This window comes from Orbicella faveolata, unplaced genomic scaffold, assembly GCF_042242905.1.
Source record: "Orbicella faveolata isolate gen_17 unplaced genomic scaffold, um_ofav_v1 contig_5, whole genome shotgun sequence".
Lineage (NCBI taxonomy): Eukaryota > Metazoa > Cnidaria > Anthozoa > Scleractinia > Merulinidae > Orbicella > Orbicella faveolata.
This window is the reverse complement of record NW_028301580.1, coordinates 887,548-912,500: the sequence shown is the minus strand read 5'-3', so window position 1 is coordinate 912,500 and position 24,953 is coordinate 887,548. Positions and strand designations below refer to the sequence as shown.

General features: G+C 39.0%; 2 protein-coding genes across 2 annotated transcripts; both read right to left on the bottom strand.

Annotated features, from left to right (window-relative positions):
* Positions 1-7,188: 7,188 nt before the first annotated feature.
* Positions 7,189-12,663, bottom strand: LOC149095666 (uncharacterized). Its single transcript, XM_089281831.1, has 3 exons — positions 12,478-12,663; positions 11,259-12,014; positions 7,189-8,508 (listed from the first exon to the last, which is right to left on the bottom strand). Exons 1-3 carry the CDS (start codon positions 12,580-12,582, stop codon positions 8,158-8,160), a joined length of 1,212 nt encoding a protein of 403 aa, XP_089137957.1. The 5' UTR covers positions 12,583-12,663; the 3' UTR covers positions 7,189-8,157.
* Positions 12,664-18,836: 6,173 nt separating this feature from the next.
* LOC149095665 (uncharacterized) lies at positions 18,837-23,903 on the bottom strand. Its single transcript, XM_089281834.1, has 3 exons — positions 23,757-23,903; positions 23,093-23,521; positions 18,837-19,683 (listed from the first exon to the last, which is right to left on the bottom strand). The coding sequence occupies exons 1-3, from the start codon at positions 23,871-23,873 to the stop codon at positions 19,333-19,335; spliced, it is 897 nt and encodes a 298-aa protein (XP_089137960.1). The 5' UTR covers positions 23,874-23,903; the 3' UTR covers positions 18,837-19,332.
* Positions 23,904-24,953: the final 1,050 nt, after the last annotated feature.

Below are 24,953 nucleotides of genomic sequence, written 5' to 3'. Positions count from 1 at the left end.
ATGGCCACACTTTTGCTTAGAAGATTAGCAAGGAGAAGAGAACTCTATAATTAGGTTTCTACAGCGTGTAATTTACCACAGAATTTCGAAAGTTATACCCGCCCCCCTCCCCATCCCCGAAAGTAACGTTACTGTTGAACCCCGAAAGTAACGTTCCCTAAAAAATAGGGGTCCACCCGAAAGTAGCGGCCCTTTGAAGAAATCACTAAAAGAGATATTCTTTGATCTCAACCGCAATGCGGAAAGAACAGCCTTACTCCAAGACTGAACAACTTGAAGAGCTGTTTGTGATTTTATTTCGAACTTAGCTGATTTTTTTTTTTTTTAACTACGATTTATGAGCTGTAGCAGAGTCAAATCATACAGTATAATTAGTTACCTTGCGATACAATGCGACCATTACTTTCGCCCTACAGTACTAACATTTGCGGGCTTTTTTATGTACATATCATTCTGCTGTCTTTATGTGGGCCGAGTTAGTAACATGCATAAATGAAACTTTCAATTACATGATAAAATAAAACAAAGCGTCTTCTAGTAAAATTTATGAAAAAATATGGGTTTCGACAGCCAGTCTATACCTTCTTCGACGGATACAGATTTGTTATAAAGTGAAACATTAAAAATTGGAATATAAAGAGTAATTCGCGTAAATTAAAAAGACATTTAAAAAGAATGTTCGAAAGAACATTTTTTCTTATTTTTTTTCAATTTTTTACTTTATTTCTTTTTTTAATTGCAGTGCACATAACTATTTACATGACTTTCAGTACAATACTTTACCTAACATAATTAACAGAACTTTCGTTATAACACAGCTTACTGCTCACACTCACACACGCACACGCACACACACAACAAGTCCACATAGCAAAGTACCACCTTTTTGAGCCTGACATGTTCTAAGTTGTTCAATACTTCTGGTATTTATATTGCCCATTTCTTCCTAAAGATATCTAAATTATTATTTTTTGTTCAGATGTATTTCTCAGTCTCATTTGACTTTAGATTTAAAACCTCGTATATTTGGAAGTTCTTTATTCCGCCATTATTTATTGTTTTTGATTCACGTTTGCAGAAAGAACACACATTATCTGCAATGTACCCAGTTTTGTGCAATTTTGAATTCGTGTACAGTATAGAGTTCAATATTTTGAACTGAAAGGCCTTGACATATGGCTTAAAAGCAGCTGAATGGGGAAGAGAAAATGCATTTTTCAGTGCTAAAGTGAGCGGTACAGAATGACCAGTACCAATCCATTCCAGAAAGTTCGTCTTCTGTACGTGTTTTGCGATTAGTTCATAAGAATCGATGTTGTTAAGATCAAAACGCAAGTCAAATACTTAAAATTATTATGTAAGGATCACGTGAAGTGAGAATACAGAATTGACCAAAAGGAAGTACATCTGAGTATATCTATAATACTATCTATATCGGTGTATCTCATCTAGCGTAAGCTCCCGTTGAAAAAAGTAAGTTCTTACTTCGAACAAACCTCAGTTTGTCTTGCAATCGATTGCAAGAGGAGAGAGAATCGATTGCAAGAGGAGAGAGAATTCCCTGTATTTATACGTTCTCCTTCGGCTTGTTTAAATCTGTCAAAAAGCGATTGGATTGGCTACTTCTGTCTCGACAAGACACAACAGATGCGGTGGTTTCAGCACAGATTCAGCACAGATTCAACGTGGAATAAGGGCTCCGTTGAAACACGTTTCCTCTTAACACGAGTTTAGTTCTGATAAGGATTGGTTACTTTGTGCTGAATTTGACAGACCATATGCGGTACATTCAGTTATTGTATCATGCGTAATCAGCATGATATTAGTCAAGAGCTCAAACATTGTTCAATTCAATTCTTTTTTTGTTTACTGTCAAACACATGACGGCTGGTTCGTTCACAGATCACATACATATACCTGCCAGCTCTCACGTCTAAACTCGTCGACGTGATTGTCACGCCTTTGGTTCGAAGACCTCTATCTTGTGTTGACTCACGCCTATAGCCAGGGAGCAATCTCTCTCGTCCAGACGAACATTGAGGTCAGTTACAGCCTTTAATGACACGCTTTCCGAGAAAAAAAAAAGTAAGCAAGAACTAGTAAAAAACTTTAGCCCAAATAAATTGACGAAACACATCCTATCGGACTTTGCCCGAGAAACGTTTCGAACATCGTCCTAAGCGTTCAGTACGTCATCGTACGGTCGGTTCATTTTGAAAATTCCAGTACTTTCAGGATAGTAAATTAAACGTTACAAACTCATGCCTAATCGATGCAAAGACTAATGGTGCGTTACTTTAAGAAAACCAATATTTGCTTCCTAAATCCCAACACGGATTTTGTGTTACTTCAGTAAACAGATTATTAATCCAAGATCACAGGGGTCATGGTGCATCAGCATTCTAGTCCAGAGTGGATTGTTCAGTTCCTTTGATGTACCATGATCCGAGTGATTTTGGATTAACGTGTTTAGTAAAGAAACGCAAAAATCCGGTTTTTGGATTTAAATATTCAATCTTGGATTTTTCCAATGAAACGCTCCCTTTTAAACCGTCCACACTCTCATTACAACTCATTACTTACTCTCATTCCAACATATCATGTGTCTCGCATGTAGTTTTGCCAAAGTCGAACTCAGCAGGAAATAAAAACAGTTGTTAAACATGTCACGTTATCATACCACTGTGTAGGTAATAACATCATCAATATTTAACCCCTGCAAATGATAATATACAGTGCACTGAGAATTAGTGTCGGCAGTAATGTGAGGTCAATTATTCCTAATGTGAGCGGACGTCCGTTTAGCGGGGTTTCATTACTGAACCACTACTGCATGGCTTATAATCTCTATTTTTGTTTGCTCAGCTCCCGTACGTTTTCTTCCAGGTCTTTATGGCCAATTAATTTCTGTGACGTATAGCCGAGAGGTACGTCCAGGGACCCCGTCGCGCGGACGATACTTCTCACTGGGAAATATCGTCGAGGCATAAATACTTTTTTAGAAACCTCGTCTTCTCGGTCCGTAATGAAAGTTAATTCGGACCGTGTTTTTCTTCAAAGAAAAACGTGAAGATCACATACAGATTAAGAATTCATGTTCTCAGTGTAATAAATGTATTTTACATTGTATTGTATCAGTAACATTTCTAGGCGTTTATTGGCTGTATCGCGAGCAAAAATTGTAATGAATAGTATATAAACTTGGATATGCATATATAGAATTTTCACTAATGAAATCTAATGATTAAATTTTACTGTATTTTCATCAAGTTCTAACGTTGATCGCCTACACCGCTCAATCTCGTTGAAAGAACATTCCTGAAATAGTGAAAAAAATGACTTACACAGCTTACAAAGGAATAGTTGCATGCATAAATTAGCTGAGGTTTAGACAAAAGTTGTATAATACCACATAGATAGTAGACTACACTTTTTTTTACAAGAATATATCTTATGAGAATAGCGAGGCTGAAATTTGCGAAATATTAAGAATAATTTAAGAATAAACCCGAAGCTGAGATTGTGAAAAGAATATAATTTTGTGTGTTGAAAATGTGTAAATACAATAAAATGATATGTCTTTGATTAAAACGTATAAAATTCGTCCTTTCGCCAAACGGTAAAACTAGCCAAAACCAAAAAGGGCGCCAGCAGTATGCTCGATGCTAATAACATTTCTGAAAGAAGTTATGTGCGTCATATCAGCCCGCAGGCTGGCTCCAAAATTACTTCAACACCATACAGACACTAAATACGCTATAACCTCTGTTAAGCGGCCACTCTCGGGGAAGAGACAACTGGCCGCTTAATAGAAGAGGCAGTTTAATAGAAGATGACCTGAAAACAACGTCAAAGTTGGGCGTGGTCCAGTTTTCAGTTTATCAAATACAAGTACAAAAAAATGCAAGTGGAGAATAATTAGAACAATGATGGTTATAATACGGTCCATAACGTTAACAAAAGCCAAAGAAACAATAACGTGTACAGACGCGACGTGTCTGTCAACCCAACACTGGCTTCTGTGCTGTACAAACAAACTACAACTCTGCGAGACTTTGTTTTGTGATTGTTCTAATTAAATACTGCTGAATTTTTTTTTTTTTTTTATAGTACTCCACATTGTCATTCTTTTACCTTCATCTGGCTAAAAGCGTCGTCCAACTTGAAATTTTCCTGGGCGTTTAATAGAAGTATAAAAGAAAACAAAATCACCTTTGGGACGGCAAGAAGCTGGCGGCGGCCGCTTAATAGAGGTGGTGGTTGAATAGAGGTTTTTACTACAGTGTTTAGCTAACAATTTTTCCTGTATTTTTTCGCTGGCCGCCAAATAAAGGTTGGCCGCTAAACATTGGACCGCTAATGGAATTTCCCAAAGAAACGCAACCTTTTAAATCACACAATTAGAAACAACAGAACAATCTTTAATTTGTTATGTGAATTTAACTTGATTTCAAACTAAACTGGAAGCCTTACGCTCATTCACATTGTCAAGAGTCCAATATCGAGGTCTACAAGAGTCAAAAACAGTAGGAAATAAAAACAGTAGTTGAACATGTCACGTCATTATACTACTGTATTGGTAACAACTTTATTCCCAGGCCTTTATGGCCAATTTGTGTCCTTGACGTAGCCGAGAGGTACGGCTAGGGACCACGTGACCCGGAAGGGATATTGATCACGGGAAATATCATCGAGACACAATAGGCATTATTATATGGCTGTGTCTCACAAGGACTGGGAACTACCGAATTTACGAATTTGATTGGCTGAAATCGCTATAGATTTTCCCGTCTAGACCGGCAACTAGACCGGTTTCATTTTGCGCTGAAAAAGTAGCGAACTAAAATACAGAAATGTTCACCATTTTCTTTTATTTTCTGTTCAATCATTTATGTAAGTGCCAAAAAGCCTGATCACGAAAAAAAAAAAAAAAAAGTAAAGAGGACGAGCAAATTTCGGCAGGTTTAAGTTAAGCTCATCTCCGTTTGCAACCAAAATGTCAGCAAACCAGTCACATTAAACGAATTAAAGTTTTCTTCTTTGTCATATAATAAACATCTTATTAACCGAGCTAAGTCGGTCTGTATGGGAGAATCTTGACCTCGGTCGTGTGTACAGACCTCCCTGCGTTCGGTTTGTACTCACGACCTCGGTCAAGATTCTCCCATACAGACCTCCTGCTCGGTTAATAAGAGATCATTATCAAGGATGTTCGCGCGAAAATTTTCCTGTCGATGCATTTCTTTTTTAATTTTTGCTGAGTGAGATGATAATTTACTTGTGTCAGAAATGCAAAAAAACGAAACAAAACAAAACAAAAACAAAAACAAAATGAGGGTCACCGGCCTTGTTTCAGAGAAAAAGCGCATGGAAAACTACCCTGATTTTGAAAAATTGGCGCATGTAATTAAGGGGTTTATAGTTTAAAATATCGAAGATGTGTCAAACGAGGCAAAAATCTCAGTCATATTTTGTAGAACTGGGTCTGTTGCGTAAATAATTGCAAACGTTACCAACGTTTTCACAAACCTTAACCCTTGAAGAAAGCATTTGAAACCTCCGCAAAGATAAACGTGGTAACGTGGTAAATGGAACGTGACAAACGTTAATAAATGTTTTTTTTCGCGCGCGTTAGTCAGCAATTTCTTAAAGACATTAAGCCATGTTAGATGTCAATTTGACTCAATTGGCAATGTCATGACTACACCGGTGTCCTTTGCGCGGGACTAGACGGTCTCTGAGATTTAAAAGCTCAATAGACGTTCCACCTTTAATATCATGTCTAAAACAAGTATGTGGCTAAAAATAGACAAGCATTTTTTAAATAGTCGGTTTTTGAATCCCAGCATTTATTCGCCAACATTTTGCCCCCAAAGAAGTATTACCCCGAAGCCTTCAAGACAGTAATGATTATAAATATTAAGAGATACCGCTTTTAAAAGATGAGTGACGATTCTAGGAGGTGATTTTTCTTGCTCTTGTTGTCCCGAAAGACCGGGATTTTGATTTCAGACGATGGAAAATGAAGTCTTTAGACTGAGACATAACGGCAAACTGACACTTTTATCTACTCCTTTTCTTTGTCAGCTTAGCAGTCCTTTAGGGAAGGATATCAAGCGCTTTATACTTATTGTTTTTTACTTGCCAACGCATCGCTCTGATTAACTTCCGAGCGGAGATTGAGCCACGCTTGTGAAAATCATTTTTAATTGGCTCTATTGTAAAATTAAAGGAGGTGCGAGGCAGGAGAACAAAATTCCTATAAGTATTTCTCACACAAGCCAAGTAACATGAATTGCAATGATTTCTTCAGCTGAGAAAAATTATGCCACTCCACTGCAAAAGTTAGTATATTTTTGTTTCTCATGTGAAGAGACATAATCAATGACGTCATGTTTGCTAGTGAATTACAACGTACACTGTGATTGGTCAATTGAGCAGTCGTGGCTGCTGAAATATGAAACTGCTTTTGTTGCCAAAATGTCACGTGATTTATCACCAAGTTTTGTTAACATTATTCACATCAAATAGACCTGTTAAACTTTTCTTTTTACTAAAATTTTGACCTCATGTATTAATCTGTGATAACGACTTAGCAACGGTATACAATTGACTCCTTTTGTTTTTGACGTATGTCAATTATTTAGAGATATAATAAATATCTGACTAATTTCACCTTCTTAGTTCGCACTGCAAGTTACGGATCCTCTTTTTACTCCCTTCGACTTATGGCTTGCGGACTTCTCGCTTAGTTGGGTCATATAAGTCAAAGGGGAAAATATTGGTTGGTGATGGCTGGTTTCCATATGATTGCTGCCGAAACAGTCACAGCGAGAGATTATAGCGATCGTTGAACCGACAACGGTCGCTTAAGTAGATATTAGTTCTATCTCGACGATCCGGTAACTGTTTTTTTGTAGCGATCTCAATCATGGCAGCGATTGTAGGTCGATAGCGATCATATGGAATCCAGCCTTGATCTTCTCTTGGAGGTATATATGAAGTCTCTGCGTCAAAAATTGAAGAATTCGAAAATAAACTATTTGAATACGCAAAAACAAGTTTAAAGAATAATTGACAGCAAATAAGATGACTTAATCATTCGGTGTTTTCGTCACCGATAGCAAACTTAAGAAAAAGAATTGGCGCTAAGTACTGGGTTCCAGCTATGTAAATGAACAAGAAATATGTGTAAACAAATTTTATTTGTTGATTTATTTGATCTATTTAGGAGACACTGTCCAATAAAGTATTAATACTATGCTCAATTTTGCAAAAATAGAAACTAAAATAAAGGCGAGGAAAATCGCAGAACTTCCGTGTAGTTTCAGACTGTCATTTCTCTTTTTTTTCTCTTTCAATAAAGCTTTTACATATAAAGCTATAAAATCTATAGAATATAGGTTTAGCCACTACAAAACGTTAAGATACACATTTCTTCAAAGAGAACAGTCAAGATCAGATAAAGACTAAAATTTTCATGTTCTGTAATAAATGTATTTTTCAATGTATTATAAACAGTTATTATTAGATGAGGTTTTTGTGATATCCAGAGTAATCAAGGTCGAGGTAGGGATTATCAGCCGAAGCCGAAGGCTGAGACTGGTAAACCTTACCGAGACCTTGATTATTCTGAATACCACAAAAAAACGAATCTAATAATTGTTTTATTATACATTGAACAAAAACAAAATGTAACTCATGCTTTTGCTTCTTCACTGACACAAAGCGCGCGAACTTGACATAATTACCCTAAGAAATCATGCACCGCTGTCATACATGACATGATTACCCGTGACCTTGAATGTCCTTCACATGATTATTGTATAATTTGCAGCCAGATGACGTCACAGGCGCTGATTTCGAAAATTTGCTGTACGCTTTCGGCCGATCAGAAAAGAGAGAGTATAATTATCAGTAACATTTTGATGCGTATCAAGAGCAAACAGTTATATCACGAGATATATTACAGTTATATCGCGGCTGTATCACGAGCAAACAGCTATAATGAACTGTATATAGACTTGGATATGCATATATGGAATTTTTCCTAATTAAATCTAATAATTAAAGCTAACTGTATTTCTATCAAGTTCTAACGTTGATCGCATATACCGCTTAATCTTATCTTTGTCTCAGTTATGAATATAAACAGCACTACTGGGGTGGCGGTACTTCTTCAATCATAATCCGGGACACTGAGTTCCATCCTGTGTAAGCGTCACCCAGTGCTTGAATAGGGCACTTGCCTACCCAGAGTTCAACGCTGACTGTGCCACGAGCGAGGTCTTCGCAATAACCTTCGAAGAAATAATTACGGGGATTATTAGCCATCCCTCCAGGCCAGTTATTGTGAACGACTGAATCGATCGGCAAGGGACCACTACATTCATTGCCGTCAAACTTAAAATACCATCTGTTGCATTTGCCATTTGAATAGACTCGAGCGTTTCCCTGGTAGGAGACTCTAAGAGCGGTATTGTCGTGCAGCTTGTTGAAAGAACATTCCTGAAATAGTAAAAAAGTGACCAAAGATGTTTGAATACTGAGACAGCTCACAAAGGAATAATTCGATGCATAAATTAGGAAGGTTTAGACAAAAGTTGTATTACTACATAGATAGTAGACTAAACCCTTTTTCTTTTTATAAGAATTTATTTTATAAAAATATCGAGGCTGACATTTGCGAAATATTAAGAATAATTTAAGAATAAACCCGAAGCTGGGATTTTCTAAAGAATATAATTTTGTGTTTTGAAAATTTGTTAATACAACGCAATGATATTCTTCGTTTCTTTAAACGATAAAACTAGCCAAAAAGCAATAAAAACATGACTAGCCGTATGTTTCATGCTAATAACATTTCTAAAAGAAGGTATGTGCGTCATATCAGGCTTAAATGCCCGCAGGCTGGCTCCAAAATTACTTCAACACCAACCAGACAACAAATACATTCCAAAACAGAAATCAGGTCGTACGCTATGATCTAAGAATATTCACAAGAATATTTTCAGCCTAAAACCAGCAGAAAAATAAGAATATTCAGCCTTGGCCGGAAAAGCAAGATCCTTATAGAAAACCAGTGTACGAATACAGTCTCTCCATCGCTCGTGACGCAAAAGAAAACCGCGGGAAAAAAGTTGCCGCGCGTAATCCTGGAGGCGCGAAAGGAGTGTGACGTCTTGCGTCTGTCTCAATATCTGAAAATAAAAATCTTTGAAACCGGAGCAAATCGAAGGGTCGGAATAGTGTGTAGTAGTTCGTGATGTTGTTGCCATTCTGCTAATAGGTTTTGGAAAGAGTTTCATTTATCAAGTGTTTTGTTTGGTAAAGCTTTCCACCTTGAACCCGAATATCGGTGTGTTGGTGATTTTGCCGTTCAATAGCATCATGTCATCGAAGAACAAGTCAGTGAACTGACTGAGCTTAACCTGTCTGCCGTCCACGTGAAAGATTGAATGAAAACGAAGCAGAATGCATTAAAGGTTCGATTGCCGCTGTCCTCTCGAATCTGGTTATCGAGACTAAATGTATGACATTTATAAAGGAACGTTTCCCTTCATTTTTCGTTGTGCGTCTCGTCAGAGCGACATCTGTAGGGAGAATTTCAGAATTTGTTGACATGAGAACACGTAGGACCTGACATCGAAATAGTGGTTTTTGTTGGTGTATCATCGCACGCGGTAGAAACATGAAAATGTGATCCAAAAAATGGATCTTAAAATTTCCCTTGGATTGGCCGCGTTCTATCTGCTCATATCAATCAGTTGCCACGCATCGAGCGTGGTTGTCTCGATGGTGTAGTGAATATCACGACACCCGGTGTAGTGGATATCACGCCCGACTAGTATGCGGGGAGACGCGGGTTCGAATCCTGCTCGGGACACCGGTTTTCTTTCCTTTCAGAGACGCGTGTCAAAAGCCGCCTGTACATCTTTCTATCATTGTTTCTGATTCTTTCCTGACTCAAATAGTTTTTATTCTACTAGTCGATTAACATGTACATATAAGCCTAACCTGTTTTCAATATGCCCACTAACCTCTCTTTTTGAAACAAAAAAATAAAACGAAATAAAATAAAACATAAGTTATATGGACTGTCGAACCGTTGAAATTTCTTACTTCTTCGGTGAATCTGTCCTGCTTAAATTTCAAGAATTTCCTGAATGTGGCAAGCCAGACATTCGCTTGAAATGATCTTGCAGTGCAAGAAATTCATGCCCGTCAGATCGATATAATGTTATACTCTCAAGAATTCAACAGTGACCCGAATTTTAGTGAAACATTTTTTCACACACTCGATTTTGATTCAGATACGTTTTTTGTCGGAAGAAAAATCAAGTTCTGTGTACAAACCGGCCAGATTTACACTGCTACACGTTTGAATACCTCAAATACGTAATGTTAATTCTCGGTTGAAATTCTGCGTTCGAAATCCCCGTAATTATATTTAAAGTTACACCTACAGACGAGCGCTGAAAAATCGTTGAATTGCAAGATGACCCCGTCGCCATAATTCTTCTTTTCACAAGTTCTTTGGCAGTTTCGATTAACAAAGATATACTTCTCAAGGCATGTATTTGCCTCGCTACCTGACTGTCGAGCGACTTTCTTTAACACCTCATCCGGGCTAGGCGATGATGATAGAACATCAAGATGAGGAATTCTACTGGATACGGTTAATAAGCTTAGAAATCCATGTCACACATTTTTCTCGTGGCTTTCTTTCGCGTCACGCACTACGGACTAAGCGAAAGAGGGATTACTCGTAGTCTACATAGGTAGGGTACAATCAATCAATCAATCAATCTTTTAACCTATCAGTCAGTCAATCAATCTATCAGTCAATCAGTCAGTCAGTTAATCCATCAGTCCGTCAATCGATCGATAAATCTATAAATCAATCAATCAATCAATCGACAAGTCTGAGGGAAAGGATAATTTAGTCATTTGCAGTGTAGACTGATAGTTTTAGTTAGAGCACAAGTAGTTATTGTTTTTCGTCATTTCCATCTGTATGTGTATTATTTATTGAGCTCGAACATCTGACTTGGTTTTACCTTCAGCGCTAGCCATCATATACCACGGAAATAAGCTTTAAACGCTTTTATAAAGCTTCCTACCTCTAATGACACAACAATCAAGGGGGATAGAGAAAGAGCGAGATGCCCTGTAATTGGATCGCTGGAATTTTACTTCTTCATAGACCGCAAGTCAGTAAGCCAAGAAGTTTAAAAGATCGTGATATGAGGACTTGCCTTTATTTTACCGTTGTCAATACCCGTCTCCGATCGCCATGCGCATTGTTTCCAATTAGCTCTCTGTCTTGTGTCCATGTTCGCTGCATCTCCCTTCTCTCCCTTGGACCCTTTGGAGCCTCTGGGGCCAATGTTTCCAGGGATGCCCTTACTTCCTTTTGTTCCTATCAAGCCTGTTTCTCCTTTGAATCCTTTAAATCCCCTGGGACCAATGTTCCCAGGGATACCCGCACTTCCCGTTGTTCCCATCGAACCTTTATTTCCTTTAGATCCTTTTAAGCCCCGTGGGCCAGTGTTCCCAGGGATACCCGCACCACCTTTTGTTCCTATTGAACCTCTGTCTCCTTTGGATCCTTTCTGGCCCGTTGTGCCAATGCTCCCAGGGATACCCGTACTTCCCTTTGTTCCGGTGGAACCTATATCTCCTTTGGATCCTTTTAAGCCTCGTGGGCCAGTGTTCCCAGGGATACCCGCACTCCCTTTTGTTCCCATCGTTCCATTTTCTCCTTTGGTTCCTTTAAAGCCCCTGGGGCCAATGTTCCCTGGGACACCTGAACTTCCTTTTTCTCCCATCTCCCCTTTGGATCCTTCAGGGCCCCGTGGTCCAATTTTCCCTGGGATTCCTATAGCGCCTTGTGGACCCCGCTTTCCAATGCTGCCCTTCTCGCCTTTGAAGCCATCTCTGCCCGGAGCAACCGGAGTTCCCGGTATTCCTGGCACACCGGGCATTCCTGGTATTCCAGAATAAGGAACCGGCTGTTGACACAAATATATGCGTAAATCTTCAGAATCTCCACCCTTGCTCAAATAAGTACTGTATTGCTGCGTTCAGTTACTTTTGAGCTAAACGTTAGCAATTCGTGTATTTTTTAACCAGATCCATTTTTTTTTTGTTTCTGGCGATTCATGGTGCATTCGACTGTTCGTCACGTCTTAATACTTGTTTTAAGATTTCAATTATTCTTGAATTACAAAGGTCCCGTACCTTACTTGACAGATTAGCTTTTCATCAAAATTTTGATTGTGCGGATGCTTAAAAGTATAATGTACGGATCACCTGGAGTGGAAATACATAATTGACTAAAAGAAAGTACATCTGAGTATATCTATATTACTATCTATATCGGTTTATCTCATCTAGTGTAAGTTCCCAATGAAAACAAAGCAAGGTCTTAGAACAAACCTCAGTTTGTAACGGAATCACTTTGACCTTACCTACCTTACATGTAGAAGTCGAATCGTTTGACTGCAGTTCCTTCGAGCGCGTTCGTGTGAAGAGCAAAAGAAAAACGGCGAGAAAGGAGGCAGAGAAGATGTCTCGCATTTCTGTCAGCACAATGTACCCGTGTTACAGACTAACTTGCCTTCAAAGTTATCAAAAGCGATTGGAAGAGGAGAGAGAATTCCCTGCATATATACGTTTTCCTTCGGCTTATTTTAATCTGTCACAAAGCGATTGGATTGGTTACTTTTGTCTAGGCAAGACACAACAGATGCAGTGGTTTCAGCACAGATTCAGTACAGATTCAGTGTGTAATAAGAGCTCCGTTGAAACACGTTTCCTCTTAACACGTGTCAGTTCTCATAACGATTAGTTACTTTGTGCTGAATTTGACAGATCACATGCGGTACATTCAGTTACTGTTTTATGCGTGATCAGCGTAATATTAGCGGAAAGCTCAAACATTGTTCAATTCATCTTTTTTTTTTTTGCTTACTGTCAAACACACGACGGCTGGTTCCTTTGGATTGAAGTTCACAGATCGCATACGTATACCTGCAGCTCTCGCGTCCAAAACGTGACTCTCGACCCATAGCGTCTAAAGCTTTGATCTTTCGCTCGCTCACGCCTATAGCTAGGGACCAATATCGCTCGTCTAGATGAAAATTTGAGCTTTCACAGCCTTAAATGGCACACCTTCGAAAAAGAAGGAAACTATAATCGGCAAGAAACGTTTAATCCATATTAATAGCATTGCTGCCCTCGATTCTTCATTTTTTTTTTTTTTTTTTTTTTTTTTTTTCTTTTTTTGCACTGAATTACTAGGACAACATTATTTTGATGAAACAAATCCAAAAGAACTGTGCCCGGGAAATATTTCGAACGTCTTCGGGAATCTTCGGAAGTCATCGTACGGTCGGGTCGTCTCTGAAAAATTCCAGTACTACTAGGATAAAAGTCTTGAACTCGTAGAACGTTGTGAGGGTTTTGACTGAGGTACTTTCAACACAGACTTGTGGTGATATAAGAGCTTACACGTAGCTCACTTGACTGCGCGGGATTGTGTTCTTGACCCTAAAAGTTTAATTGTTTATTTTGCAATTTGTTTAGTTCACTATATCATGTATCTTAATTTCCGGTGATTTATGATAGTTAATTTCGACTATCCGTCAGGGCTGACCACTTGCACAAGATTTCAATAATTCTTGAATGGCACAGCCCCGTACATGCCCTGACAGAATGGTTTTAAATTATTTCATAAGTTTAAACACACGTAACGGTTTATAAATATAATTATGAATTAATGGACCACGTCAGGGTCGAAGCCAGAGAAAAATAATACCTGAGGGAATGTTCGTGGTCATGGGCTCCTGTCGTGGTTAAATTATCTTCCTCGGTATTAAGGGTGTTTATGATGACTATAAACAACAAAAACGAAAACAATGACTGAGGCAAGTGCCTGGGTTTGCCTGTAGCTGGCTACGGGCCTGCACGTGGAATTGATTACAGAGTTAACCAAATAGATGTACATCTGAGCTTAGTTTAAATTCCCGTTAAAGAGAGCATGTTTTCTGAACGACACCTCAGCTTGTAACGACATTACCTTCTGTCTTACATTCAAAAGTCGAGTCGTTCGACTGCGATTCTTATGAGTGCGTGCGTTTGAAGAGCAAGAGAAAAACAATGCCAAAGGGAGAAACAGAAGATTTCTCGCATTTCTGCTGCCTTAGTACTCATGCGTGACGACCTTAGTTGCCTTCAAAGTTATCAAAAACGATTAGAGGAGGAGAGAGAATTCCCTGTATATATATGTTTTCCTTTAGCTCCTACACGTTTTAATCTGTCACGAAGCAATAGGATTTGTTACTTTTGGCTTAACGTGGCACAACAGCCACAACGTGGCAGCGATTTCACCACAGATTCAGCGTCGAATAGGAGCTCCGTTGAGACACGTTACCTCTTAACACGTGTTCAGTTCTGATAACGATTGGTTACTTTGTGCTAAATTTGACAGATCACATGCGGTACATTCGGTTACAGAATCATACGTGATCAGCGTGATATTAGCTAATTGATGAAACACTCTTCAATCCAAACGTTTTTTTTTTTTTAGTTTACTGTCAAACACATGACGGCTGGTTCCTTGGGATTGAAATTCACAGATCACATGCATATACCTGCCAGCTCTCGCGTCTAAAACGTGACTCTCAACCCTTAGCGTCTAAAACTTTGATCTTGTGCTCACTCACGCCTAGGCACCAATCGCTCTTGTCTAGACAAAAAAATTGAGGTGTTTATAAAAGCTTTGATGACACACTTAACAAAAAAAAAATGTAAACCAGACCCATCGTTACCTCCTTCAATTCTTCAAACTTTCCACTAAATTACTGACGACAACATTATTTTGACGAAACTCATCCTATCCGGATTTTTTGCCCGGGAAACATTCGGCATTTCCAACGTCGTCGAGAATCTTCCGAAGTCAACGCACGGTGGGGTCGTCTTTGAAATTTCCAGTACTTCCAGGAAAGTCCCTCGCCTTGGTCTCGGAAAACGTTGTTGAGGGCTTCGATTGCAGTACTTTCAGCACAGACTAAATGTGATACAAGAGCTTACATGTAGCTCACTTGACCGCGCGGAATTGTGTTCTTGACCATCTCATATCAAACGCGCGCTCATCGAACAAGAAGATCTGTTAGATCTTATAACCGCGCTTTTAAAATTTAACTGTTTTCTTAGTACTACAGTCGCAACGCAGTGCATATTCCAAAGCAATCTTTGATGATTCACTGATTACTGTAGACATCACAGCACTTGATCAACATAAACTCTATTATCGCACCATCAGTCGTAGCCGTTGTGACATCTCCGATGACGTAATAGTCTTAATCTGGAAGTTTCTTCGGGATATGTATGGGCATGAAGATACGAACACTATTACAAACCGCTTTCTTTAAAGTCACGATTAAATTTAATTGTCTTTTTCCCTTGAGTTAAGGGTTAGCAAAGAAGTCACACGAGTCACATAATTCAAGAATTGCGTTATCTACGGCTATCTTTAGTACGGTGGTTATTTCCCTATCAATGACGTAATCTTTGCACGTTCTGACACGTTCTTTGCTTGGCTTCCAAACATTTAATTTTCTTTCCGATCTATGAACTCGCTGCGATGAAACAGTCAAAGGATTTACTTCATTTGTCTAAAACCGCAAGAAATACTCGCAAAATTACAAATAAATTAATGACCGTCGCTTCTGCCGAAATAAACTTGCAAAGTAAACACGATCTTACTTGTCACGTAGCGAAAGTGAAAGCTGCAACGTCAGCGCATTCCATGGCTGACGTAATACCTTTTTTCAGTGTATTTATTATTCCCTTTAAATCCAACGCTTTGATAAAGCGGAAAGAAAATATATTTTACCCACAAAAAAGAAAACAATATCCGTAAAATTGTTCGTGTGTTTATGTTTTAACAGCTTCTGGCGGAAAAACATCACACGTTGCGTGACTCAAAGTTTGGCCGAGCGGAGGTCTGCGTCTGGTCACCGACAAAAAAAATCAAAAAAAATAAAATAAACCACGAGTAAACCTAGAACCGCGCTCGGCCCATGGCCGCGCGGTTAATAATTGTTAATTACAGATCTTAGGCAGTTGGCAAGCAATTGAGAAATTTAAGGCCGGAGAACCAATGCTACGCAAAGGGACACGAAAAACTGTCTGTATTATCCGGTTTCCTTATTAAGCGCGATCGCGTGCTCTCAGAATAAACGTTACAGACGCGTGGTTTATCCATCCAAGATTTGATTCCTAAATCCCAACACGGATTTTGCGTCACCTTGATAAACATATTAATTCATGAACACTAGGATCATGGTGCATCAAATGAACTGAAGAATCCTAGTCCAGAGTGGATTCTTCTGTTCCTTTGATGCGTCATGATGCGAGTGAGTGTGTTAATTTGTTCAGTAAAGAAACGCAAAAATCCGTTTTTGGATATAAGAATTCAGTCTTGGATTTTCCAAAACAAACGCACCCTTTTAAACCGGCCACACAATTAAAAGCAACAGAACAATCTTTAATTTGTTATGGGAATTTGACTTGATTTCAAACTAAACTGGTAACTTTACACTCATTCTCACTGTTAAGTGTCTCGCATCGAGGTCTACAAGAGTCAAACACAGTAGGAAATGAAAACAGTTGTTAAACATGTCACGTTACTACACTACTGCATTGGTAACACCATCTTTAACATTTAACACCTGCAAATGATAATATACAGTACACTGACAATTAGTGTCGGCGGTAAAGTGAGGTCAACCATTCGCAATGTGAGCCGATGTCCGTTTAGCGGGCTTCGACTACTGAACCTGAGCATGGCTTGTGATCTCTACATTTTCTTGCGTAGTCCCTGTAGGCTTTCTTTCCAGGCCTAACGTACCCTAACCCTAATTCATTTCCTTGACGTAGCCGAGAGGTACGGCCAGGAACCACGTGACCCGTGAGAGATTTATCACGAGGAAATATCGTCGAGACATAATAGGTATTGTTAAATGGCTGGTCTGGTCCGCCGTGAAAAGGAGAATTATATCTGATTGGTTCCGATTTAATGTTGACAAAAGTGACATGAGAAACATAAATGAATGCGTATTTCCAGCGCGTTGGTCGACAACTTCAAAAGATATTGACCCATATCAGGAGCGCGTTTTTGACAATTTTATCAAAATCAAAATCTTTTGCGCGGGAGTAAACGGACGCTGAGAATTGAAAGCTCGATAGACATTTCACCTTTAAAATCATGCTTAAGACTAGCATGTGGCACAAAATAAACAAGCAGCTTTTGAACTGTGGATTTTTTTTTTTAATCCCAGCCTTTACTCGCCAACATGTTGCCCCCCCCCCCCCCGAAAAAAATGATCCTGAAGCCGAGTGTCAAGACAGTACTGATTTGAAAAATTTGAAAGGTGAAGTTTCTGTGAGGTAAATGATCATTGTAAGAGGTGATTTTCCTTGTTCTTGTTGTCGGAAAAGACAGGCATTTTGACCTCTGTTAGAATGAGACAGGATAAACTGACACTTTTATCTACTACACATTTTCTTTGTCAGCTTAGTAGTCCTTTCGGGAAGGATACAGAAAGCTTATTTGCTGTCTTGTATTTGGCAACGCATCGCTATGATGAAAATCTCCTTCACTATTAAGACCATCCAGCCGGAGAACCAATCTTGTCAGAGCTTTTTTTATTTGGCTCTAATGTGAAATTAACGGTAGTGCGTTCGCCGTTTAGATCAGAACAAAATTCCTCTAAGTACTTCTCATATAAATTAAGTAACGTGAATTACAATGATTTCTTCAGCTGAGAAAAATCACGCCTTTCCCCAGCAAAAGAAAGCATATTTTTGTTTCTCATGGAGGTGACAATCAATGACGTCATGTTATTTGGTGAGTTACAACGTCCGCTGCGATTGGTCAATTGAGTGGGCGTTGAAATGTGAAGCTGTTTTTGTCACTAGAATATTTCATAATTTATTACCAAGTTTAGTTGACGACTTAGCAACGATTTCCAATTGATTCCTTTTGGTTTTGACGTATGTCAATCATTTGGCACCATTCGGCGTGACTTTGATTCTTTTCTCAAAACCTCCTGACACACACTAGAGGTTTAATAAATATCTGACTCATTTCATTTTCTCGGTTTGTGCTGCAAGTTATGAATCCTCTTTTTGCTTCCTTCGACTTATGGCTTGCAGACTTGGCGCTTAATTGGTCCATAAATCGAAGGGAAGAATATCGGTTGGTAATGGCTGGCTTCCCTATGATCTCTACTGAAACGGTCACAGCCAGCGATTATAGCTATCGTTGCGACAACGATCGCTGAAAGAGATACGAGTTTTATCTAAACGATCCCGTAAGTTTTTTTTTTTTTTTTTGTAGTAATCCCAATAATGGCCGAGATTGTAGCTCGATAGCGATCATACGGAATCCAGCCTTGATCTTTTCTTAGAGGTATATATGAAGTTTCTGCGTCAAAAATTGAAGAATTCGAAAATAAACTATTTGAATACGCGAAAACAAGTATAAAGAACAATTGACAGCAAATAAGATGATTTAATCATGCGGTGTTTTCGTTACCGACAGCAAACTGGCGCCAAGAACTGAGTTCGTACTTTGTAAATGAACGAGAAATGAGAGTAAATATATTTTATTTATTACAATATTTTAATACGCCAAAACAAGTTTAAAGAATAATTGAGATCAAATAAGATGACTAAATCATTCGGTGTTTTCGTTAACGATAGCAAACTAAAGAAAAAAAACTAGTGCAAAGAACTGACTTCGTGCTCTGTAAATGAACCCCAAATACGAGTAAACAAATTTTATTTTATTTATTTAAGAGACACTGTCCAGTTAAGTAATAACAATATAAACAATTTTGCAAAAATAAAAACTAAAATAAGGGCAAAGACAATCACATAACTCTCTGTATAGCTTCAATCTATTTCATTTTTTTTTTTCTTTTTCAATAAAGCTGTACCTATGGAATATATCTTTAACCACCACACAACCTCAAGATTAACTTTTCTTAAAAAAAAGTGAAGATCGCATACAGATTAAAACTTCATGTTACGCAATTAATGTATTTTACATTGTATTATATCAGTAACATTTTTATGCGGTTGTCCGCTGTATCGCTGGCAAAAAAATGTAATGAAAAGAATATAAACTTGGATGTGCATATATGGAATTTTCACCAAGTAAATCTAGTAATTAAATCCAACTGTATTTCTATCAAGTTCTAACGTTGATCGCAAACACCGCTTAATCTTATTTTTTCCCGGTTATGAATATAAACAGCACTACTGGGATGGCGGTACTTCTTCAATTACAATCCGGGACACTGAGTTCCATCCTGTGTGAGCGTTACCCAGTGAGGCACCAGGACACCTGCCTACCCAGAGTTCAACGCTGACTGTGCCCCGTGCAAGGTTCTCACAATAACCTTCAAAGAAATGACTACGGAGAACATTAGAAATCCCTCCAGCCCAGTTAGTGTAAAGGACTGAGTCGATCGGCAAGGGACCACTACATTCATTGCCGTTAAACTTAAAATACCATCTGTTGCATTTGTTATTTGAATAGACTCGAACGTTTCCCTGGTAGGAGACTCTAAGAGCGGTATTGTCGTGCAGCTTGTTGAAAGAGCATTCCTGAAATAGTGAAAAATAAAAGTGACCAAGGATGTTTAGATACTGATACAGCTTACAAAGGAATACTTGCATGCATAAATTAGGGAGGTTTAAGCAAAAGCTGTAATACCACATAGATAGTAGACTACACTCTTTTTTTTAGAAGAATATATTTTATAAGAAGAGCGACGCTGAAAATTGCGAAATATTAAGAATATTTTAAGAATAAACCCGAGGCTGTGATTTGAAAGGAATATGATTTTGTATGTTGAAAATGTGTAAATACAAAGCAATGATATGTTTTTAACTGAAGCGTATCAAATTCTTTGTTTCTGTAAACGGTAGAGTTAGGAAAAAAGCAAAAAAAAAAAAAAAAAAAAAAAAAAGCACTAGCCGTATGTTCGATGCTAATAAAATTTCTGAAAGAAGTTATGTGCCCCATTTCAGGCTTTAATGCCGGCAGGCTGGCTCCAACATCCACACACCAAATAAACTCGAAAACAGAAGTCAGAATATTCACTAGAATATTTTCATCCTAAAATCGGTAGGAAAACAAGAATATTCAGCCTCGGCTGAAAAAAAAAAAAAAAAAAAAGAAAAGAAAAGAAAGAAAAGAAAAGAAAAAAAAACCTTATTTAAAAAAAACTGTGTACTTGTAGTTCCTCCGTCGTTCGTCACGCGAAAGAAAGCCGGGAGAATAAACTTACCGCGCGAAATCCTAAGGGCACGAAAGGAGTGTGATATCCTGCAAAAAATGCTTGTCTTGATCTCTGAGAATTGAAATCTTTCAAATCGAAGTGTTGGAATCGCATCTTGCAGGCCATGATGTCGTTGCGATTCTGCCAACAGGCTTAGAAAAGAGTGTTAAACTCGGTCTACATTAGAGGAGATGTTTCCGAATTCGCAAATGTTTCCGGATTCATTAATTTTATAGTATTCGGATTCGTGGGCGTTTCATTGAAGGGTTATCTGATTCCTGACCACTAACAAACGACGACAACTCAGGGAACATTCATGATGGAATGGTTAACAAGCTGTTTGTTGTCTCCACAACGAGAAACAAAATATCTCCAAAAAGAAGGCTAGGGATAGCTTGAGACAGTCTGAAGTTTCCTTTCCACTCGCTGACCTCGCTATTGTTATTCATCATGTTGTCTCACCAGTCACTTGTTCTGGTCTTATCCAGAACCGTCGAGGTTTTCGATCGCGTGCCATCGTCGTCATCGCTGATAAAGTGTGGAGGACGTCAACGAGACCATAATAATGAATGAGGCAACCAGCGACCGCCATAAATGTGACTACGACTACATTACTAGATCCGCCATTTTAGTTCCACTGTAAACTCAAAAGATCACAGGCTGAAAATATTCGTATTCGAGAGAAAATCGTCGAGAAAATCGCTTACACGACAAAACTCTCCAGATTCAAAGTTCCTACTTTAAATTCCGGATTCAAAATCTACGGAGACACGACCAAACCGGGGAACTTTTATGTCGGATTCCTCCACTTGTGTGTAAACTGCGAAACCAATCAGGTATTAAAACGTTCCGGATTCGTCACGAATTCGTAACAATTTTCTCTAGTGTAAACCTAATCCTATTTATCAGGTGCTTTCGAAGGTTTTCGCTTCCAACCAGAATGCGAGTGGGTTAGTGATTTCGCCGCGCAACAACCGCAGAACAAGTCAGTGACCTGACGGTGCTTGACTTTGCTGCACGATACAAAATGCATGATAGGCTCGATTCCTGCTGCTCTCTCGAATCTGGTAATCGAGCCTAAATGTATGACTGGGGGGGGGGGGGGGGAGGAGTATGGTTTTTCAGCTGTTTTGGTCATAGATAGGGTATCGATTTTAGCTTATTTTGGCCATTTTGCCCATAAATAGGGTTTGGTTTTTGCATTCTAGCCTTGATATGGGTATGTTTTTAAGAAAAAGCCACTTTTTCATCATTAACGTAAAGAAAATAAACAAAAGCCTTTCACAGATTATGTTTACAGTAATTTAACATTGGTCTGCACTAGGGAACGAATTGTAACGCAGGTCTGAAACAGGATTTTGATTTAAGGGTCAGGTCATAAACAGGGTTTCAAATTTTTGGACAAGTCATAAATAGGGTCGGGAATATCGCAGATTTTGGTCATAAATAGAGTAAGGGTTTTGGGAAGGGGGCCGCACACCCCCACCCGATTTTTCTGGGAGTATCCCCCGGGTTGGATGACAACCATTTCTGAGCGAAAGGTTCGAGGTGCGTATCTCCGGAGCGATGAATGTCGGAGAAATTTCAGGATTTGCTGACATCCGAGCTCGTAACGCCTGACATCCAAATGTTTGTTGTCAGTGAATCATTGCACACGCTAGAAACATAGTAAATTAGATCGGATGCTGAGTTACTTGTAATGAGTTTGAACAATGTACATGTATTAGTGAGATTAACGTGTAATGTAAGCTTATCTTGTTTTCAATATGCTTACTAACCTCTTTTTTTGAGATCAAAAAATTAACCTAAGTCAAATCGCGGCAAAACGTGTTGCGAGATGCGAGATGCCCATTTCGCCTTCTTTAATTCTCACAACGTCTTTGGCAGTAGCGAACTTGTAGAGCGATTTCTTCGAAACATTTCCCGGGGTTAAGCGGTAATGAAAAGACGTCAAGACGAAGAATCCTATTGGATACGGTTAAGAGAAGCAGAAATTTACATGGAAAAACTCCGTCGGCCAAGAAAGGTCAAACTCTTTGGCTTTGTCGGTAGTTCCTCGCCCCCAGGATTTCGCGTGGCCATTTGTTTTTTCACGCGGTTTTCTTTCGCGTCAAGCACGATGGACTAAGCGAATGAGGGACTACTCGTAGTCTATCTACATAGGTAGGGTACAATCAATCAATTAACCAACCAACTAAATACCAATCAACCAACCAATCAATCAATCAATCAATCAACCAGTCAGTCAGTCAGTCAGTCAATCAATCAACCAATCAATCAAATAATTATCAATCAGCCAATCAATCAATCACGGAAATCAGTCAATCAATATATCAATTAATCGATCAATCGATGGATAAATCATATCATTCAACAAGTCTAAAAAATGAGAACTTCCATTTTGGTATTTGCAGTGCAGAAGAAGACAAGTTACTTTTCGTCATCTCGGGGAGCGTTTCCATCTGTTTGTGTATCATTACTTCCAGTTCCAACATTTGACTTGGTTTAAGTTTTCAGTACAGTCGGACATGATTTTACTTTTCAGTGCCAGCGATCATGTAGTACAGATATAAACATTTATTACGTTTACCAAACTTCTTACCGGCCTACACAACGATGAAAAGGGTTCAAAAAGAGCAATATGCCCAGTAATGGGATCATTGGAATTTACTTCCTCATAGACCGCAAGTTTTAAGCCGAGGCGTTTAGTAGATCTTAATACGATGACTTACCTTTATTTTACTGTTGTCATTATTTGTTTCTCCTCGCCATGCGCATTGCTTCCAATTAGCTCTCTGTCTTGGGTCTATGTTTGGTGTATCTCCTTTCTCTCCCTTTGTTCCGATGCCATTGTCTCCTTTGGATCCTTTTAAGCCCCTGGGGCCAACATCCCCAGGGATACCCTTACTTCCCTTTGTTCCCATCGTACCATTTTCTCCTTTTTCTCCCATCTCCCCCTTGGATCCGTCAGGGCCCCGTGGTCCAATTTTCCCTGGGATTTCTATAGCACCTTGTGAACCCCGCTTTCCGATGGTGCCCTTCTCTCCTTTGAGGCCATCCCTACCCGGAGCACCCGGGGCGCCCGGAGCGCCCGGTATTCCTGGGGCGCCATTTGTTCCGGGCATTCCCGGCATTCCTGGTATTCCAGAAGGAGGACATGGCTGTTGAAGTCAAAAAGGAAATGTTTCTATAAGCCGTAAAATGTTCATAATCGGTTGCTCTGGGAATTACGCTAAAGCTGTACTGATAAAGCTCTGTGCTAACTAATGAAAAAAGTTTCTGTTGTTTAATCTTGTTCCTTTATTTTCACTTTGCTTTTCTTGTTCGCCGTACGTTGTAACTGAATACCCTCAAGTCGAAAATTACGCGTTCCTTAAGAAATAGTCCCGTACCTACCTTGCATGAAGAAGTCGAAGCGTTTGACTTCAGTTCCTTGGCGTGTGTTCTTGTCGAGGGCAACAAGAAAACAGCAATAAACAATGAAGAGAAGACATCCATCATGTTCAGTCGCATGTGGTTCTTACGAACTAGCTTGCCTTCAAAACATTGAGAAAATGAACTTTGGAAGAGGCAAGGAGATGTTATTTATTATGTATATTCCCGTTCTTTCAGCTCGATTCCGCAAAACAGGAACTTCATTCCAATCTGAAACGAAACGATTGTTTACCTTCGGCTCACGTGCAGTGCGCACATTAGCAGTAGAATTAACGATCGTGCCTTGCCCTTTCAGCTCGATTCCGCAAAACAGGAGCTTCATTCCAATCTGAAACCAAACGATTAGTTACCTTCGGCTCACGCGCAGTGCGCACGTTAGCAGTAGAATCAACGTGGCATGAGAGCTTAGCTGAAACACGTTTCAATTCTAATCTTCATTTTCATTTTACAGCTAAACTCATGACATTCAGTAACTTTGGACCAGGCTTGTCGTTCCGTACGCGTCCGCCTATTCTGTGAAAGTATTTCAATTATGAGAAGCTAAAGAAAATATGGAAATAAAAGCCCTTACTTCTATATATACTCTGACATTTAAAACTGTCAGCCATTCAGATCATGTTATTTTACCAGAGAGATTAAGCGCAGTAACATTGCTACTACTGTAGCCGGGTAACTGGTAATCAATAACTCCATCTATATTATGGATAACCGCATGTGGTATCATTATCATTAATTTTTTTTTTTTTTTTTTTAAAGTCGCCTCATATGTGTTTTAGCTGGCTTAGACTAAAAGTGAAACCTAGACAAAAATGTGTATGCGGCAAGACACCGACTGATCCGGAAGTGAACAAAAAAAACAAAAAAAAAACAATGCAGGCTAGCAATGAATAAGGTTACTACATCGCACCGAACGAGCAATACCCACTGCAAGCTCATCCTGTGTTATGTTAAGCTCGACAACCATCAGCGTTTTCAGCGATAGAATCAGCGTCGCATCAGAGCTTAGGTGAGAAAGGTATGAATTCTAATCTTCAGTTTCACTTTTCAGCTAAACCTATGACGGTAAGCAACTTTGGATACAACTTATCGGTCCGATTTAAGTCATTTACAATTCTTTAACTACCCTACGACTATAGGCAAATGTTTTACCATTTTTGC

Coding starts and splice junctions, on each gene's coding strand:
- LOC149095666 (XM_089281831.1), bottom strand. CDS start 12,582: ATGCGAGACATCTTCTCTGCCTCCTTTCTCGCCGTTTTTCTTTTGCTC. Junction 12,015..12,477: donor ATTCGACTTCTACATGTAAG/GTAGGTAAGGTC, acceptor TTGTGTCAACAG/CCGGTTCCTTATTCTGGAAT. Junction 8,509..11,258: donor TTGACAACGGTAAAATAAAG/GCAAGTCCTCAT, acceptor TTACTATTTCAG/GAATGTTCTTTCAACAAGCT.
- LOC149095665 (XM_089281834.1), bottom strand. CDS start 23,873: ATGCGACTGAACATGATGGATGTCTTCTCTTCATTGTTTATTGCTGTT. Junction 23,522..23,756: donor CTTCGACTTCTTCATGCAAG/GTAGGTACGGGA, acceptor TGACTTCAACAG/CCATGTCCTCCTTCTGGAAT. Junction 19,684..23,092: donor ATGACAACAGTAAAATAAAG/GTAAGTCATCGT, acceptor TCACTATTTCAG/GAATGCTCTTTCAACAAGCT.